Below are 17638 nucleotides of genomic sequence, written 5' to 3'. Positions count from 1 at the left end.
TTTTATAAATAATAATAAATTTAAAAAATAAATATTCTATTAATAAAATAAAAATTTTAAAATATAAATTAAATAATAAATTTTATTAAATTTTAGGATAAATTAATAGCTATATAATACTTTACCGTTTGCAGTAGGTATTAATTTTTATTTTATTTTTAATTTTTTAATTTTTAAAAAATTTAATCCCTAAATTTGGTGTGATTTAAGAAATAATTTTTACATAAGGATTTAGGAATTAATTATTAAGCAAAAAACCCGTTATCCTTTTCTCTTTCTCTTCCTCTTCCTCGTTCTCGCCGTTTTATTAATTGTTCTCTCGAGAAACCCATAACCAGAGAGATTTCAATTTTCTTCGCCTTGTTGTTGTCGGGGAGGTTCAGAGGAGTTTCTTGTTTCCATTTCAGTTCACAAATTTTCGCCTTTTTTAGTTTGCATATCTAGTTTGATTCATGTGGGATCTTGAGATTGAGTTGTCATCCAACTGAGACTCGTCAGGACCTGTTTTTGGGCACTAGAAAGAGAATATTGATACAGGAAATAAACAATGGTTCACTTGTTTTTGTCGGAACCTAACTGGAAAGAAGATGGAGTTCGTGGAGATAGTGTCGTTGCCAAGCAATGGATATCTCTTTTGAACCAATTGGAATCCCTTATCTGGTCGTTGATGACTGCTGGCGGTGGAGCAGAAGCTCGTTTATGGCTTTGCAGTACAATATCAGGCGTTACTTCCTTGACCTCCCGCCAGCAGCGGGACCTCTTTGAGAACTTACTGAGAACCAGGCCTACAAATCATAGTTTGGCTTCCCAGCTCCTGCAAATGATATTTGAGAAGCAGCCGCGGAAAGCTGGACCCATCATGGCCAAGAGAAGTTATATGCTTGAGAAGTTCTTTGCAGGCAAGTGGGTTTTATCTATTGGACAAATTGTAGTCTATAAATGCATTTCCTTGATGTTTACTTGTTTCTTGCAAAGATTTCTTTTCTGAAGAAATGTTTTCATGGGCTCAAATTGGCCTCTTCTCTATGTTTATATAGTGAAAGTAGCTTAATTGAATGCATGATGTGAAACTATTAATCCTTTCTATGGATCTATACTATTGTTGCATGCAGGAAATCCAAAGCGTGTAATGCAATGGTTTTCAAATTTTGCTAATGGGGGTGGATTGGATCACAAAAAGGGTGCCAAAGCATTATCACAATTTGCATTTGTGAATCGTGATATATGTTGGGAGGAGCTTGAGTGGAAAGGAAAACATGGGCAATCCCCTGCTGTGGTGGCTACAAAGCCTCATTACTTTCTTGATTTGGATGTCCAACGAACAGTGGAAAATTTTCTTGACAATGTACCTGAATTTTCGTCTTCCACTGAGTTTGCTGAGTCCTTGAGAGATGGTGATATTTTGTTCATTGATACCAAGTACTTTGTCGAATTTTTTGTTGGCTTGATGTACAAAGAGGATTCAAGAGATGTATGGGAAGTTATAAGTCAGTTTCTTATGAATGAATCTTTTTCCTTTTTGTGTAACCGCCTCCTTATCACTCTTGGAGACAGGGAATTGTTCACCGTTCTGGAATTGCTTCATACATATTTAAGCATGAATATGGAACCAGTGGATTTTGGTAACTCATCTTGTGGGCTTGAGTTTGCACTTTCTAGATTCAATGATTGTGAATCTTTTGATCAGCTGCTTCTGTTAAATGCTGTTATCAATCAAGGACGCCAGCTTCTGCGGCTTGTGCATGATGAAGAGTCGCAGGAGGAACAAACAAAAATCAAGGACATTGTATCTCAGATATGCACAATCTCAAGCACGGCAAACAGCTTGGATCCTTTACTGAATGAATGCTTTAAGATGAAGACAACAGAAGCAATTAAGTTCTTGGGGCTTCAGTCTTGGGTTATTCATTATGCATTATCAGACGAAAGTCGAATTTCAGAATCCTGGGAATCTTTATTTTCAAATAATGGTATAAGTTTCCAAAAGTCTGATAAATATGCAAACCTACATCACGATGGATTGTCAGAAGAAAGTGACTATGAATTGGATAATGTTGCATCAGTTAAGAGAAAGCGCAGGAAGAAAAAGAAAAGTAGAAAAAAGAAAAGGAACTTTGATGATGAGGAATTCTATGAGAATGAGCTGCTGGATCTCGACACCTCAAATAATCAGCTAGGTTTGCAATCTAAGGCTGGAAGTTGGTTGCTTTCCACGGATGGATTTTCTGCATCATGGACCAATGTAAGTTAATCATCCGTATTAGGAACTATTTACTTTATTTTATCACAGCATTTCTTTTACCACTTCACTCTGTTAACTTGCATAATACATGTGAGGAATGTTCTATTATGATTATGTAGTAATCTAAAAATATTTTGAAAACATCTTCCTGTGGCCTTTTTCTGATTAATCAAATATGCCTGAGATTTGTTGATCACCTGTTATTAAATCAATTGTCAATGTGTATTTTAAGCTAATTTTGGTTTTTCCTTATTGAGGTTAAATTTAGTACCTTTCACGTAGTTGGAAGATTAGTAATAGCTCTAGCAATACTTTTTTGAGTAGATATTGTTTCTCCGAGTTGCAAAAGTATTGATTGAAGTTTAACATATTTTCTGATAGTTCTTCATCAGTCTGCCTGAGGCTTTATCTTAATCAATAGGTATTTTCCATCCTATTGGTCCTTCCTCTTGCCTCCATATTCATGTTGTGTGTAAGGAATGCTGATCTTAGTTAGGATACATGTATCCTTGTAAGAATGCACTTTCAGCTTAACTGATCATCAATTATGTTCTGCAGGTTGACTTGCCTGACCACCTCTCAAAGTTTTGCTTTTCTACATGGATGAAATGGGTTTTTGCTAAGTGATGCTGCTTACTATTTGCAGCATAGGTAGGACGTCAAGCATCATCTCTAATTCGATATCTTCATCTTGTCAAGTGAACAAGTGGGACACAAAATTCTTTTGTGCTTCTCCCATTATTTTATGCTTAGTCAAAATTCTATACTTATTAAGTTGCAAGATGAAAGGAATGCCGTGATCAGGTCTTATGCATTTGTTAGTTTCATTTTGTTTTTCCTTCTTTAACATTTGAAAATCAATTCTTTTTCAGATGGGCAATATCTTGTTGCAAGCAGAATTCTCTCTGGTGTCATATCTGCTCAACTGATTAACTTAGGTAATTCATATTATATCAATCATCATCAACTTTAGAGGTTGTTACATTTCAGTTCCTCATATTCAATTTGTTACCATAAATTAAAAATATTACATAAACATCCCTCATTCTTAAAAATGTTACATAAAAAATCTCTTAATTCATTTTCCGTTCATTTGTCAGATGGAACTGGCATGTGGCAGTATCACAGTGAAAATAAGAACTTAAAGAAATTAAATGTGCCACACAGCCAACACACTATCTTCTTGAGGTGTATCATGTATGAGGATAGGAAATATCTTATGTGGCATTTTCTATTTTTTAATTTTTATTTTTATATTGTGATACTGCCACATATCAGTTCTATTATAGAAATGAACAATAAATAGTGGAAATAATTTTTATACGATATTTTTAAATATTATAAATTTTGTGGTTAAAATTAAAGACAAGGAACTGAAGTGTAACTATCTCCAAATTGAGGGGTGGTTAATATAAATTACCTGATTAACTCGGGATCTGCTGGTGGAGTACATATCAGATGGTGTGTTAGCATGTCCAGACTATACTACGGAATCCCATACTTTTTAGGGATTAAACTTTGCAGAAGAACATTTCATCAGCAATCATTATTGCCATAAGGTTTGAGATTTATGCTTTTTATGGCTACTTTAGACTTCAATATGAACAAAAGTCTCAAGTGCCGAATGTTCATTGTCATTTTACTGCAATTTTTTTCACCTATGGCTAGGTTTCAGAGTGCAACCCTGCATACTGATCAATGTGAGGTGGGAGAGCCAGCCACACACATAGATGTGCAGGATGAAGAATTGATCAGAACTTTTTGCTCGGAATCTAAGTACTTGTTTGGTTCACTGTAGAGATGGAATGAGAATTACTTGGTTCAGAGAACTCCACATCTCTTCCTCCCTCTCCTTTGCTCTTTCCCTGCCACTTGTATCTGTGGAATCAGATTTTCTTAAATTGATGTGTCACAGATAATCTGCCTCCGGCTAGTGCACTGGTTTGCTGGGATTATCCCTTGATTTCACAACTCATAAGCTCTAGACTCCAATTCTGTAAGTTCAAGGTCTCAATGTTGTTACCAATTTCTATCGCTTTTGAGATGCTTATGTGACAATGTAAGAGAGGTTTCCATATCTATGTGGAACAAATTAGGTCCAAATTGCCAACTCAATGAACTGTAAAAACTTGAAAATCAAGCTAGAAATATTTATGTACTTGTAAATTTTGTTCAGAATTTGTTATCCCTATCATTTCTTTCTAACGTTTACAGCTTTACGATTGGTTTCCAAGAAATCTTTTCTCACCAAAAAAACCGCACTTAACTGGATCTATGAAATGCATGGGCTTACACATGGGGATTGCATGAAAGCAAAAACTTCTGCAGGAGACAGAGGCTCAACCAAAAGCATAAACTGGTCTAATGAACAGTTGATGTCTAGTCCCACTGGTTAAATCACTCTCAGCTCTCTTATCACTTGGTTATGTGCAGATTTTCCTAGAATTCCACATTATATTATTCATCATTTTATTTTTTTAATTATTATTTGAAGTTTTATATTAATTTTTTAAATTTTTTTATAAGAATGAAAAAGATGTTTACAGAAGCTTATTATTTAACTAAAGATTCTAACTCTATTATTATGTTATTGCTTTTCTCTACGTATCGAAAAGATTGATCCATAATTAACCATTTACATACAATTTCGCAAGTCCAATTCCAGTTGGAAATCCATACCTCCAATATTTTTAGAATTCTCCATTGCAGCATCATTTACAACCACACATAATTCACCATAATAATTCAACTTATTGCCTTTTTCATTTATAACAAATATATGTAACAACGTAAAAGCAAATGTTGCCCCATCCATGTAAACTTCCTTATACTCTAAAAAGAAGTTTTCCAGATAACGAGGAGTTCTATTTATTTATTTACTTTAGATGCCAATAGTCTTGCTAACACCAAGAGTATCGATAAAGTAATTGAAGTATTCACCGTGGACAAATAAATCCCATCATGATTTGGAAAAAAATTCGGCATGTAATAAGTTTTGGAAATTTTTTCCCCTTGCTTTGGCAAGAAGCCCATAAATGACAGAATGTATCACAAGTGTACACGTGCCAACATCTCACAGAGCTTCATTATCAGGAATCCATGGGATTGCAGTTTTTACAGCACCAAGGCCTACAAATACAATAATAAACGTAAAACTTAGTTGAATTGCATCTCGCAAAGCTTTCTTCTAAGCACTATTTAGCAATGTTGTTATGTATTGGTTATCTACTTGATGTATTATATATGGTAGACGGTAAATAAACAAATAGAAAACCAGTTGGCATCCTAATAGATAGAGGAGACATGAATTACTCATGGGTCGTAACTATGTTCAATGTGTTGAATAACTCCTTGCAATATATGTTCTCCTAATGCAGGTAGCAATGCCCCTGCGAAACCTTGGGAACGAGCAGGGACCTCATCTTCAGGTCCCACACCTTTTAAACCCTCATCACCTGGCAGCACCAGTGATGTAGTTGAGGCATCTGGAACAGCAAAACCTGGCGAAATTGTTCCAGCTGTCAATAAGAATACAACTGTGGCTGGAAATTCTCTTGGTAGGCCTGTACCGACTAGGCCGTGGGAACTGCAAACATATGGGAGCACATATGGAGGTATCTATTGATCTCTTTAAAAGTGCCTACATCTGCTGTGATGTATTTAGTCTGGCTTGTTGTCTTTATCTAAGTTTGCACGTTCTTAATGCAATGGCAACTGGAAAGAAGAATGTATTTGAGGACTGTATTCAGTAAGTGAAATTGCAAATCACCATGAGAATATCGCCTTGTTGGGCTGGGAGTGATTTGCAGCTTTCCTGGTGCATGTGTATAGATGTAATTTATTATTTGCTATGTGCATTGCAGGCTATGGCTCTGGTCTAAATTATAATTCTGGATACGGCTCTGGAATGTATGGTTCTTCGTATGGTGGATATGGAGGGTCTTATGGTGGTGGATTGTACGGAAATAACATGTATAGAGGAGGTTATGGTGGTCTATATGGAGGCGGTATGTATGGTGGTGGTGGAGGAATGTATAATGGTGGTTTTGGTGGTCCAATGGGTGGTTATGGAACGGGCATGGGCCCTTATGGTGATCAAGATCCAAATAACCCCTATGGTGCTCCATCATCTCCTCCTGGCTTTTGGATTTCTTTCCTCCGGGTGGTAAGGAATCTCCTCTCTCTCTCTCTCTTCCATCAACTTCTTTGAGCAGTAGGGAATAGTTCCCTTGTGTTTTTGGCATAACATTTCCATCTCGAAGCATAAGCTTTAAGCTTTTCATAGAGAAGAAAGCTTTACTTGTGGTGACATCCCTAGATCTTGCATTTTTGTTCTTTGTTTTATTACAGTTGTCAATTGCAAATGCAAAGATCATTTTTACCACATTTATTTTGGTGTCTGTGGAGTGTGGACCTTTATCATTTGATGAAAGTAGCAGCTATAAAATTAAAGGTGAGAAAAACCTAATTGGCTCTGCACTTCTATGGATAACGGGGGTCTCAAGTATGAGTCTCCTTATCCACCAAATATTGCTAGAAGCATTGGATGATGGAGCTAAGGAAGGTGGATGGGCTATAACCCATTGTGTTCCCTAGGCCTATTGGGTATGTGGGCAAACCCAAAAAAATAACAAGCTGACCAAATCTGTCATTTAAAATGTGTGAGTAAACCTTTTTTCTTAATAAAGATTAAAGAAAATAAATTTGATATTCAACCTGGACATATTGTTTAGTTTTGCTTTCTCAACTACTAATAGCAGTAAGAGTTGTCAAGCATTAAATAATAATTTTCAAATAGAAATGTGTATTCAATTTGGCCGTAGGTATGATAAGCTTGCTAAATATCCTACTTTTCCCAGTCTCTATGATTATAGAATTTTTTTTTATGGGAGTCATCTGTTGCATCCTGCAGTTTTATTGTTTCAAGCACAATATCATGGTATGTTGATTTGCTATTGGAATGTCAATCCAGATCTACTCCTTAGTATTCTATCTCCAGATTTATTGTTTGGTATTCTATCTGAAGTTTAGTGTTTTTACAACTTGAAAATGTAAATTTCTAATCATTTGGTATGCAATGATGGCAGATGCAAGGTGTAGTGAACTTTTTTGGCAGGATATCAATTCTGATAGACCAGAACACCCAGGCATTTCACATGTTCATGACTGCACTGCTTCAGGTTCTGCTGTTTTGACAATTATTTACCTCTCCATTCAGTGAAATGGATGTAAAATTAGAATAAAACTAATGATGCATTAACTGAACATAATCCCGACCGAGCTGGATTATCAGAATTTCGTGTCACATAATGACCCATGGTATTGTGTTGCGCAGCTTTTTGATCGCACGGGCTTATTGTATGGAGAGTTGGCGAGATTTGTTTTGCGATTGTTGGGAATCAAAACAAAACCCAGAAAGGTTGAAGGACCAGGGCCTAATGGACTTCCTGCTCCTCTCAATCCCCACGGTAATCAAAACTACATTGAGGGTCCAAAGGGCGCTCCAAGTGGTGGATGGGATAATGTTTGGGGAGACGGTTCTAGTTAAGCCCACAATTTCAACTTGATAAAATGATAAAACGAGACTAGAATTACAAGCTGTGTGGTATGCAAGGAGATCCTATGGATGCAAAGCTTCTTGGTTGGTTCGCTAAATTACCTCTGCTGTTTGCTTGAAATAAAAATCTCTTCCTCCTGATTTTGTAACCGAGTTACAGCGACCATGGATGTGTGCAAGGAGGAGAGGTGTTTGAATAAATGATCATTATCTGTAGACTGTAGTTGTGTGCCTTTCAATGCAAGTTATAGACTTGTAGATGCAGAATGGTTTGAGAAGTCCCTTGTTAACGCCAACGAAAAAAAAAAAAAAATTAAAGAAAAAAGTTCATTATCTCCTGGCAAATGATAATGCATTATATGTTCAGCTCTTCTACGGATAGAACAAACAAAAACAAAAAGAACAAGAATAGCCGCTAAGATAAATTCTACTGTCTAATTTTTTCCATCCTCATTTCTCTAATCCAATTTTACTCAAAAGTCATATATTTAAGAGAGCTTCACAATTCAGTCCTCTGACTTGTATTTTAAAAAATTCATTAAAAAGTCCTTACATTTTACCTCCGTTAACTATATAATCTTTTTATTCAATTTCTCTATTTCTATTGTTAAATAATTATAATTTTTACCATTAGATAATTATAAAAAGATAAACTTATCATCATTAATTAATTTTCTCTTTTACATCTTCTTCCTCTTGCTCAAAAATCCCTTTAATACTTGAATTTCAAACTTAAAATTATTTATTCCTCCTTTATAATATATAGGTTTCTTTACACCCAACATTTCTTGCCCCTCTCTTTTATCTATTTCTATGAACTCAAACCCAATTTGCAAGTTCTTTTTGTGTGGAAATGTATCAATCAACTTGATCATGTTTGGGTTTTTATTTACACAATTATTCTGTATCTATCCAATACTAATACAATTAGAGAGGTTAGACTCAGAGTCGAAAATGTGCTACTGGTTGTTGTGCTTCGAAGTTTGAGCAAAGAGATGCAAATTCAGATTGTGGAAGGGTATAAGACATCTTGTATAGGTAGAAAATTATTGACGAATATGGGTATTTGAGTGAAAAAGTAAGAAAAACACTATGAAATATTGAGTTTAAAGCATGTTTTGTTTTTTTGAGTTGGAATTGCTTTCGACATCACTAGGGGTATTTTGATTCTCAAAGCAATTTGTATTAATTTCCAAATAACCATATGCTCATGTAACAATCATCCCTTTAAACAGTTCTAAATGCCCACTTCCCATTTCTAAAAGCAGATGGGCCACATTATTTGAGTTTTACAATAATGATATTGAGGTGGCAATTGTAATTCTTGATCCAAAGAAGAGAGGAGATTTTAGATAGAGGATTTGTGAGTTGGAGGAGAAAAAATTAATAAAAAGACTTAATTAATTAGTAAGGGTAATTTAGTCTTTTTCACGATACTTTAATGGCAAAAAATTAAAAAAAAAAATTATATGAAAAAGACTAGATAGTGGATAAAAGTAAAATATAAGAATCTTTTAATAAATTTTTTAAAATATAAAAACTGCCAAGTAAATAATAAATATTTTAATAAGTTCTTCAAAATATAAAAATAAACTCATAAATAATAACAGTGAAAATTAAATTGTAAATCTCTCTACTTTTAAAATAAAAGGTCTATTTTAATCTATTAAATTATAGCTAATTAAACCTTTAAAATTTTTTTGAATTCAATTAAACTCTTCATCTTTCAATTTCAACTTAATTAGTCCTATATATTATAATTTTAAATCAATTAAATCTAAATTAAAAAGGTGAATAATAACTCTTTTAAATATTTATCTTTAAAAATATTTTTAAAATTTTTAAAAATAAAAAATAAAAAATAAAAAAATACATCTATATTCATCTCAAGAACTCCATTATATAAAATTGAAACCCAAAAATCTATTAACTACTTATGGTAATCAAGAACTAGCAAAAACAAGAGATAAATTCAAGTGTAAAAATAAAACCAAATCTCAATAGCAAAAACAAACCAACAATAAAATCAAGAATCAACAACAAAAATAAGATCCAAACCCAAGAGAGAGAAACACATAAACAATACTTATACTCATGCACCTTCCAATAATTTGCAGCATCACCAGTGGCTTAGCATTTTGCTCTCTAGAGCACAAGTGAGTTTGACGATAGATTATGGATACACTTTCCTATTGGATATCCACAATACTATGATTCCTCCTTTGAGGTTGAATTTTATGACCTTTGTAGGGTAGCATTATTCTGATTTTATCTGAAAGCAGAGAAATATTGCAAGTCTTGCCGATTGTTTTTAAAAGCGTGGAGAGAACAAGCAAAGGTTTTTAAGGAGAGAGTAAAATGAATCCAAAATATGAAAAAAGGAAACTAAATATCAAAACCGAATTAAATTGATCCTATTCTTTATTTTTTTTTCAGTTAAAAGAGATTTCTGCTCATCACCATTTTTTTTTTTTTTGGAGAGGGGAAAAAGCAAAAGGCAACCCCACAGATATGAGCAAATAAAATCTGAGACAATTCAGGAAGAGGAGCCTCGAAACTGTGCACATCGATCGCCAAATTATGACCAGCACTACTCAACATAACTTTCTTTAATGTGATTACAAAGTCAAAAGGAGTGTTCATTTAATGGAATGGTTGCAACCACGCCAGTATCCTTGGTAACATTATGCGTTGACATAGCAGGTCTAGTCTTCATCCGGTGGATCAAAATCTCTAACCTTTACATCCGCATCTTCTCCATATTGAATGCAGTTGTCTATTTGCCCCAAAACATACTGTATGCTGCACAATTAAAACCAACCAACCAACCATATGAGTTGCAAGATATCAGCCTCTATCAAAATAACCAATTAAATTCTCAATGACTTGACAGAATAGCTTTCTTAATATTCATTCCTAAACTACAATTTACAAGTGCCCCATCCAATGACGCAGTTACAACAGCTGCTTCTTTTGAAGATTTCATATCTAGATATGCTCTCTCCCGTTACTAAAGGCTCAAGGCGCATTAAAGCGCAAGGGTCTTAGAGACCAGGTGCAAGCCTCAATGAGTTAAGGCACAAAAAAATAAATAAAATAAAATAATATTAGATATAACTCTGTTTAATCAAACTTCTAAAATTACTAGTATACAACGCATTAATAAGCATAAACATGATAAAGCAAAGATTTTACTATTAATATCCTTTTTCTATAGAACTTGTTGAAAATAAAATAAACACAAACTTTGGACACTAAAAACACCTTAGATTTTTCATATTCACAAAATGGTCCAAATAATTCTACTAGCATCAGAAAAAAAAAAAAAGAAAAAAAGCAGTCTTAGATTTAAAATGATAGGTCTATTTGTTTCTTCACATGGATTAAGAAATTATAGATAATATAGTTAAGAGCAATAACTTCTATATTGTTTTTCCTAATGTAACTTCCACTTATATTGTTCCATTACCAATTTATTCTTCAAACTAATAATTTTTTTTAATACATATTAAATAGGGATAGATCAGAAAGCTAATCAACAAGTTACCATGTCAAAAAGCAAAGTGGCATTTAATTTTGGGACGGATAAAAAAGGAAAAATGTCTTATCTTTATGGGACCAAGGGAGTAGTTATTTTGGATATAAAGAGGTACAAACCATTAAGACATCCAAAAAAGAAAAAATATAGTTGCATCATATGAAAAATAATGATTCTAAGTATATACACATTTTTGTAAAATAAATAAATCAAGCACCTAAACATGTACATAAAAGAGAGAGAAATGGAGGGACTACCTGCTCTCCTTCCTTAGGTCAAGCGGAACAAAATTCACCATGCTATACTCATCCACCTGACCATTAAAAACTAACCATTATAATAATAATAATAATCAAATAAACATTAGTAAGATAATAAAAATATATACTCAACTTTCTCCTAGAGGTAGAAAATAATTTGACACATGCATGAATAAACTTAAAACTCCAAGTAGATGCACAAAATGAAGCGACGTCCAAGTTATGAAAAAATTATTCTTTCCTTCTCCCTCCAAAAACCTCTTTAAAAAAAATTCCATCACGAAGGAATTAAGATCATGCAACCAAGAGGATGTAATAATGAAACATGAAAAGTGCATTGCGGAACCAATGCTTAATTACTTACCAGTTCAATCAAAGCTTTATTTAGCTTTAAAAACTGTGGGGCCATGCGTTGATTCAGTTCCGACAACAAGGCACGAGGCTCCGGATTCAAGTAACTGAACGTTAAAATAGAATAGAAAATACACCAGCATATTAAAAAACAAATAAAATAGAAAAACATGCATATACAGTAGGAAAGAGGAATAGAGGATTAAGGAGCCCACTCTTCAATATCCTTTTTGTTGGTTACGAGGTCCATTTTGGAGAGGATATTAACATGAGGCAATTCAAGTTGTACCATTGCAGAAAGAGATGCCATGCATCCACTGATAAACTTGGTCACATCCGTGATGAACTAAAACAAATGAAATTAGGCATTGTGAGAGAGTGATCAATGAAAAGGTAGTGAGTGACAAAGTTAAAAACAATAGAAGCACGCAACAAACCTGTGAATCAATCAAGTAAACAGCACAGACATTGAAATTTTTACTCTTCAAATGCTCCACAAAGTTCCGAAGCACCGGCACATGTGAAAAAAGTTCTATCTGGCCTATAAAGCATATGAAGGACATAAGAATTAGCACCTTTTTTAATTGAAGAAAAAACAAGTATTAAACAAATTACAAGCTAACGAATGTCTTACATAGCATAAACAAAGAGATTATGGATCTTTATATTCAATTCTCATGGTTTGCCATAAACTAATGCCATCAAAGGAAATTCCTCATCTCAATTCTATGAATTTTATATTTTATACAGTCTCTGAAAGAAATTAGACAATAAAAAAATATTTAAGCATTATAATGGTAGACACTTTTTTTTGGGGGATAATCTGTAAAGATTAATTATAATGAAGTGAAAAAAGGTGCATTCAAAATTAGTGCTTCGTTCGCCAAATTTCAGATTGAATTTAAAAGGATCCCATGTATGTCGATCGTTTTCTTGTCATTATAGTTGAATATTCGAGAACGAAACTTCTCAAGGAACGAGAGAATGATACGGATTTAATATGACAAATCTTTTTAAGGAACGAGAGAATGATAAGGATTTAATATGATGAATCTTTTCAAGGAACGAGAGAATGATACGAATTCAATATGGAAAGGTCCAAATCATGACAAATCGAAGTTACCATCACTTAATTCAAGGCTTCTGAGATGAGAATTATATTTGAAAAGTATGGAAGAATAACGAAACAAACCACAATCTCTTCAACACATGTAGACGCACAATACAATTTAAGATCGAGTAATGCATGCATGGCCAAATTGCACTTAGACCAATTTTGTTATTTTTGGTATTTTAGTATTTTGTAGGATTTATTTTAAATTAATTTGGCGTATATTAGAAGCTAAATTCGTGCAGCTCATTTAGGAAGGAGATTTCTCCAAGACAATTTAGAAAAATGATCTTTAATGCAATATACTTTTGCTCCATTAGAAAGTATAGAACTCTCCTAGCAACAACAAAACATACTTTTGCTCTTCCTCATGATTTATTCTTGACACATACATTTGCTCTTCAAACATAGTTGCATATATAGTCCTATATAAAATGCACAACAGAGAAGCGTATGGACTCACCTGGGCAGTCAAAAACTAGATAGTCATCATCCCTGTAATTTTCCAGCTCTTCTGCCAACCAGTCATCCAGATTGTCTTCAAGCTCTCTATCATTCAGATTAAGGCCACTCAAATGTCACCAAATTCAAAAGACTGAAAAGAAAAGCCCAGTCTTCAAAATATTTAAGTGCAAAGATATCACAACACAGAGAGAGACAGCAAACAAGGAGAAATAAAACAGTGATATCTCACCATGCACCAAGCAATTCATATAAGCTTTCTTACATTGAGAAAAAATCTATAATCATATTTGATAAAATCAACCAAGTAAAGGAAAATTTTTAATTAGCAGGAAAATGAAAAAGACTCCAGCCGCTGATGACACAAGGAAAAAAGGATACTCCATGCAATAAATCAGAGCTCCATTGGGACCGAGACCCAGTTCCTCCATAACATCATCCAAGGAAATGAGTTCCCTGATATCTGCAAAGAAACATGAATTAGACCTCAAAAACTAAACAAATAAATAACAATCTACATCACAAAAATATCAAGCAAGTAATATATGGACTCTACTCACCCATAGCCACAGGATAGTCAAAATTTTCTGCCGCAGGATCGAGGTTCACAATGTTTATTGACCGCCCAACTGTTTCACAGTGTTGGTACAAACTAGAGCAATATGTGGACTGCAGAGTGTGTGTTAATAATACGAGGTTAAAAACAGATGATAAAAAACTGTTATGTTCAAGTAAATCACCTTCCCACTGCCTGCAGGGCCAATTACAAGTTGTGCATAGCCCATTGTAGCTTCTTCAAACTGCTAGCTGCGCTAATCAGAAGGCACGGAGAGAGCTGAAGCCCCGGAAATAGGAAATTATTGCAACGGTAACATAAGCAGTACACCAAACACCAATGGCAAACAAGAATTTCAGGAAATGAGATATAGCCATTGACAGCGCTGAGGAAGACCCAACATTTCAAGAATCTGATATATCATTAATAACAAATAAAAAAATAATTCATTTCCAAATTCCACAAACACTCTTCCGATGACATTACTCTCAAATAATTTTACCGAAGCAATCGTTTGGATTGTAACTCTAATTCAGACACCACACTTTGCAGATATAATACCAACAATTAAAAAAAAGCATTAAATTATAGACAACTAAAAATAAATTGTCATCGATCAAAGAACACGAAAGGTAAAATAGCGATTGTAATCAATTCCATGCTTGAGCTAGAGGTTACCTCCGAAGAAGAAAAATTTGAAGATGGAGTGCTAAAGCAAGAAGCTATTGGGAGCTTGTGTTGAAATAAAAGCGACTTGCCAGACACGTCTTTTCTTGTTAGGGCTTAAAATGGGCTCCTCTGGCCTTCCAAGAAGGCAGCACTTCAAAAACGCACCGTTTCATCGTTCTGTCAGGAAAACGGCGCGTTTTAAGCACACAGACACCCCTGCCCTACTAAACCTTAATATGGAAAATTTGTGCAGTAAAAATTTTCAAAAAATATCATACTTTACAAAAGTGATATAATAATAATAAAAATTAATACTTTGCCGCACTGGTAAGCGGTAAGGTGTAATAATATATATTAAAAGTTAATTTATATTATAATATAATTTATATTATAATCTTTAAACTTTAATAAAATTTTAATTTAATTTATATTTTTAAATAATAATAATTTAATTTCTAATTTTCTTATAAAATATTTATTCTCTTAAATTTATTATTACTTATGAAAAAAATAAATAAATTCTTAATTTTTAAATCCAATTTTTTAAATTTTCAATATACATCTCAAATATTTCACAGTAATTTTATATCAAATATTTTATTTATTATAAATTTTTAAATTTTTAAATTTTAAATTTCTTAATTTTTAAAATTATAATTTTTAATTTATATCGAAATATTTTATTATAATTTTATATAATTTTAAATATAAAAATTAAATTATTATAAAAAATAAAATTTAAATAATTAAATAATTATTCTATTAATAAAATAAAATTTTAAAAACTATATTTTTCACATTTTACAGCGATATTACATTAAATATTTTGATTATATTAATATTAATAATTTAAGTTAAATTTTTATATTTTATTTTATTTATTAGTAAATTGTAATATATTTTAAAAAATTATTTAAATTTTATAAAAAATACATTAGTAATGTTGAAAAAATATTTAATATAAAATTTCAATAAAAAATCTTAGATATAAATTTAAAATTAATAAATTTAGATGTTAAGAATTCATGATGAAAATATTTAACATAAAATTATTATAAATATTTTAATATAAATTACAAATTAAAGAATTTAAAATTTAAAAATTTATATAATAAATAAAATATTTAATATAAAATTAGTGTACATTATGTTTAATAGATATTAAAAAGTTCGTAATTTATTTTTTATAAATAATAATAAATTTAAAAAAATAAATATTTTATTAATAAAATAAAATTTTAAAAATTAAATTATTTATTAATTAAAAATATAAATTAAATTATAAATTTTAGGATAAATTAATAGCTATATAATACTTTAGCTAGGGATAGCAACTGGTAGAATACCCGCAAAATTGAGAATAATCGAATTCGAATCCGGTTATATATAAAATTTTCAAATTCGTCCAAACCCGTTTAGTATTTTAATTTTACTATCCATAGCCCGCACGATACACGAACCACCGAACACGATTTTTCTACTTCAATTAATAAAAAAATATTTAAAAATTTAAATATTATAATCCAAATAACCAACCTGAATTAAAAAATTTAAATATACTAAAACAAAATAAATATATTACAAATTCATCATAATACAACCATTAATCAATTATCTATCCAATATAAAATTTTAAAGTTCATTAAAATATCTTGATTAAATTTAAATCTCCAGTAACAAATTGAAAACCTTAAAAAAAATAAATACAGAAAAAATTAGAATATCACAGTTGCAAAATAATGCACATTATGAAATAAAAAAAAATAAAAATCAAACTTACAGATCAATAATTTAACTCACAAATAAACTACCAACACTTAAAACATAGATTGTAAATAAATTCTGAGAACTTGCAATAATTTTCACAGTAAACTATCTGCAGGATATGCACAATCAAGCAGTAGAAACATTGGTGAAATGCTCAATGACACGAATTAGATGGATTATATAGAGAGTACTTAGGATTTATAATCTTCACTACATCAAATATCATTCTGAGAAATTAACACATATTTTTCTTAAATATTAACATCAACATATTTTAACAGCAACTAAAAAGTTCTTGATTATCAGATTAATAGTGATTAAATAGCAAATAATCAGATAATCAGATTAAAACTCCATAAATTTTAAAAATCTTTAATAGCAACTTTTAGTCCATAAATCAGATTAATAGTCCATAAATCCTAAAAATCAATACAGTAATCAAATAGCAAATAATCAGATTTTTTAACAGTATCTAAATAATAAGATTAAAAGTATATAAACACATAAAAGATCTTGATTATCAAAAAATTTGATTGCAAACCTGGAGAGAGATGTCGCCGACGCCGATTGGGGAGAGAAGGGTTGTCTCCGGCAGTGTCAGTGAAGTGTGGGAGAGAAGAGTCAATTGGAAAGAGTAGATGTCACCGACTGGGAAGAGAGAATGAGATGTCGCCGATGCCGTCTCCGACTGGGGAGAGGGAAGAGTTGTCTCCGACTGGAAAGTGGGAGATATCGCCACACTGGAGAGGAGAGAAGGAGATATGACTGGGGAGAGAAAGGAGACGTCGCCGGTGCCGACTGGGCTGCCGGCACTCGTCAGTGAAGTGGGGGAGAGAGGCACTGACCGGGAAGTGGGAGATGTCGCCGACGGGAGAGAGAAGGAGATATCGCTGACTGGGGAGAGAGAAGATTTATCGTCCCTGGAGAGAGAAAGGAGAAGTCGCCGGTGCCGACTGGGCTGCCGGGAGTCGTCTGGGGGAGAGAGGCTTCGATTGGGAATTATGTGAAGGGAAGTGGAGAGAGAGCGCCGACGTAGAGAAGGAAGACTCGAGTAAAATGTAAAAGGACATTACAGATTAGGTTTAGTTTTATTAATATAGTTAACCGGGTTTGGGTAATGGTATT

The 17638-nt window shown here is 32.6% G+C and overlaps 3 protein-coding genes across 6 annotated transcripts; 2 read left to right on the top strand and 1 right to left on the bottom strand.

Moving 5' to 3' along the window:
* Positions 1–244: 244 nt before the first annotated feature.
* Positions 245–4421, top strand: LOC122721385. The gene is made up of 5 exons (XM_043949047.1): positions 245–899; positions 1113–2242; positions 2801–2893; positions 3115–3801; positions 3911–4421. Exons 1-3 carry the CDS (start codon positions 548–550, stop codon positions 2867–2869), a joined length of 1551 nt encoding a protein of 516 aa, XP_043804982.1. The 5' UTR covers positions 245–547; the 3' UTR covers positions 2870–2893; positions 3115–3801; positions 3911–4421.
* Positions 4422–5585: 1164 nt separating this feature from the next.
* On the top strand, positions 5586–8006 carry LOC110628435 (peroxisomal membrane protein 13; the record flags this gene model as incomplete). Its single annotated transcript, XM_021775083.2, has 4 exons — positions 5586–5856; positions 6106–6407; positions 7330–7422; positions 7578–8006. Coding segments are annotated over 4 exons (879 nt in total), but the record flags the coding sequence as incomplete, so codon positions are not given.
* Positions 8007–10189: 2183 nt separating this feature from the next.
* LOC122721386 (GPN-loop GTPase 3-like) lies at positions 10190–17575 on the bottom strand. Of its 4 annotated transcripts, XM_043949050.1 has the most exons (11): positions 17055–17572; positions 14756–14923; positions 14262–14489; positions 14082–14190; positions 13903–13984; positions 13523–13608; positions 12386–12489; positions 12164–12294; positions 11962–12055; positions 11595–11650; positions 10190–10601 (listed from the first exon to the last, which is right to left on the bottom strand). In XM_043949050.1, the coding sequence occupies exons 3-11, from the start codon at positions 14304–14306 to the stop codon at positions 10505–10507; spliced, it is 804 nt and encodes a 267-aa protein (XP_043804985.1). In that variant the 5' UTR covers positions 14307–14489; positions 14756–14923; positions 17055–17572; the 3' UTR covers positions 10190–10504. The 4 variants fall into 4 exon arrangements, with proteins under 4 accessions (XP_043804985.1, XP_043804986.1, XP_043804984.1 ...); XM_043949051.1 differs by lacking the exon at positions 14756–14923 and having other exon boundaries at positions 11595–11664; positions 17055–17575; XM_043949049.1 differs by lacking the exon at positions 14756–14923 and having other exon boundaries at positions 14262–14356; positions 17055–17573.
* Positions 17576–17638: the final 63 nt, after the last annotated feature.

This window comes from Manihot esculenta, chromosome 12 (assembly GCF_001659605.2).
Source record: "Manihot esculenta cultivar AM560-2 chromosome 12, M.esculenta_v8, whole genome shotgun sequence".
In the NCBI taxonomy this organism is placed as follows: Eukaryota; Viridiplantae; Streptophyta; class Magnoliopsida; order Malpighiales; family Euphorbiaceae; genus Manihot; species Manihot esculenta.
This window is presented reverse-complemented; position numbering and strand designations above follow the sequence as displayed.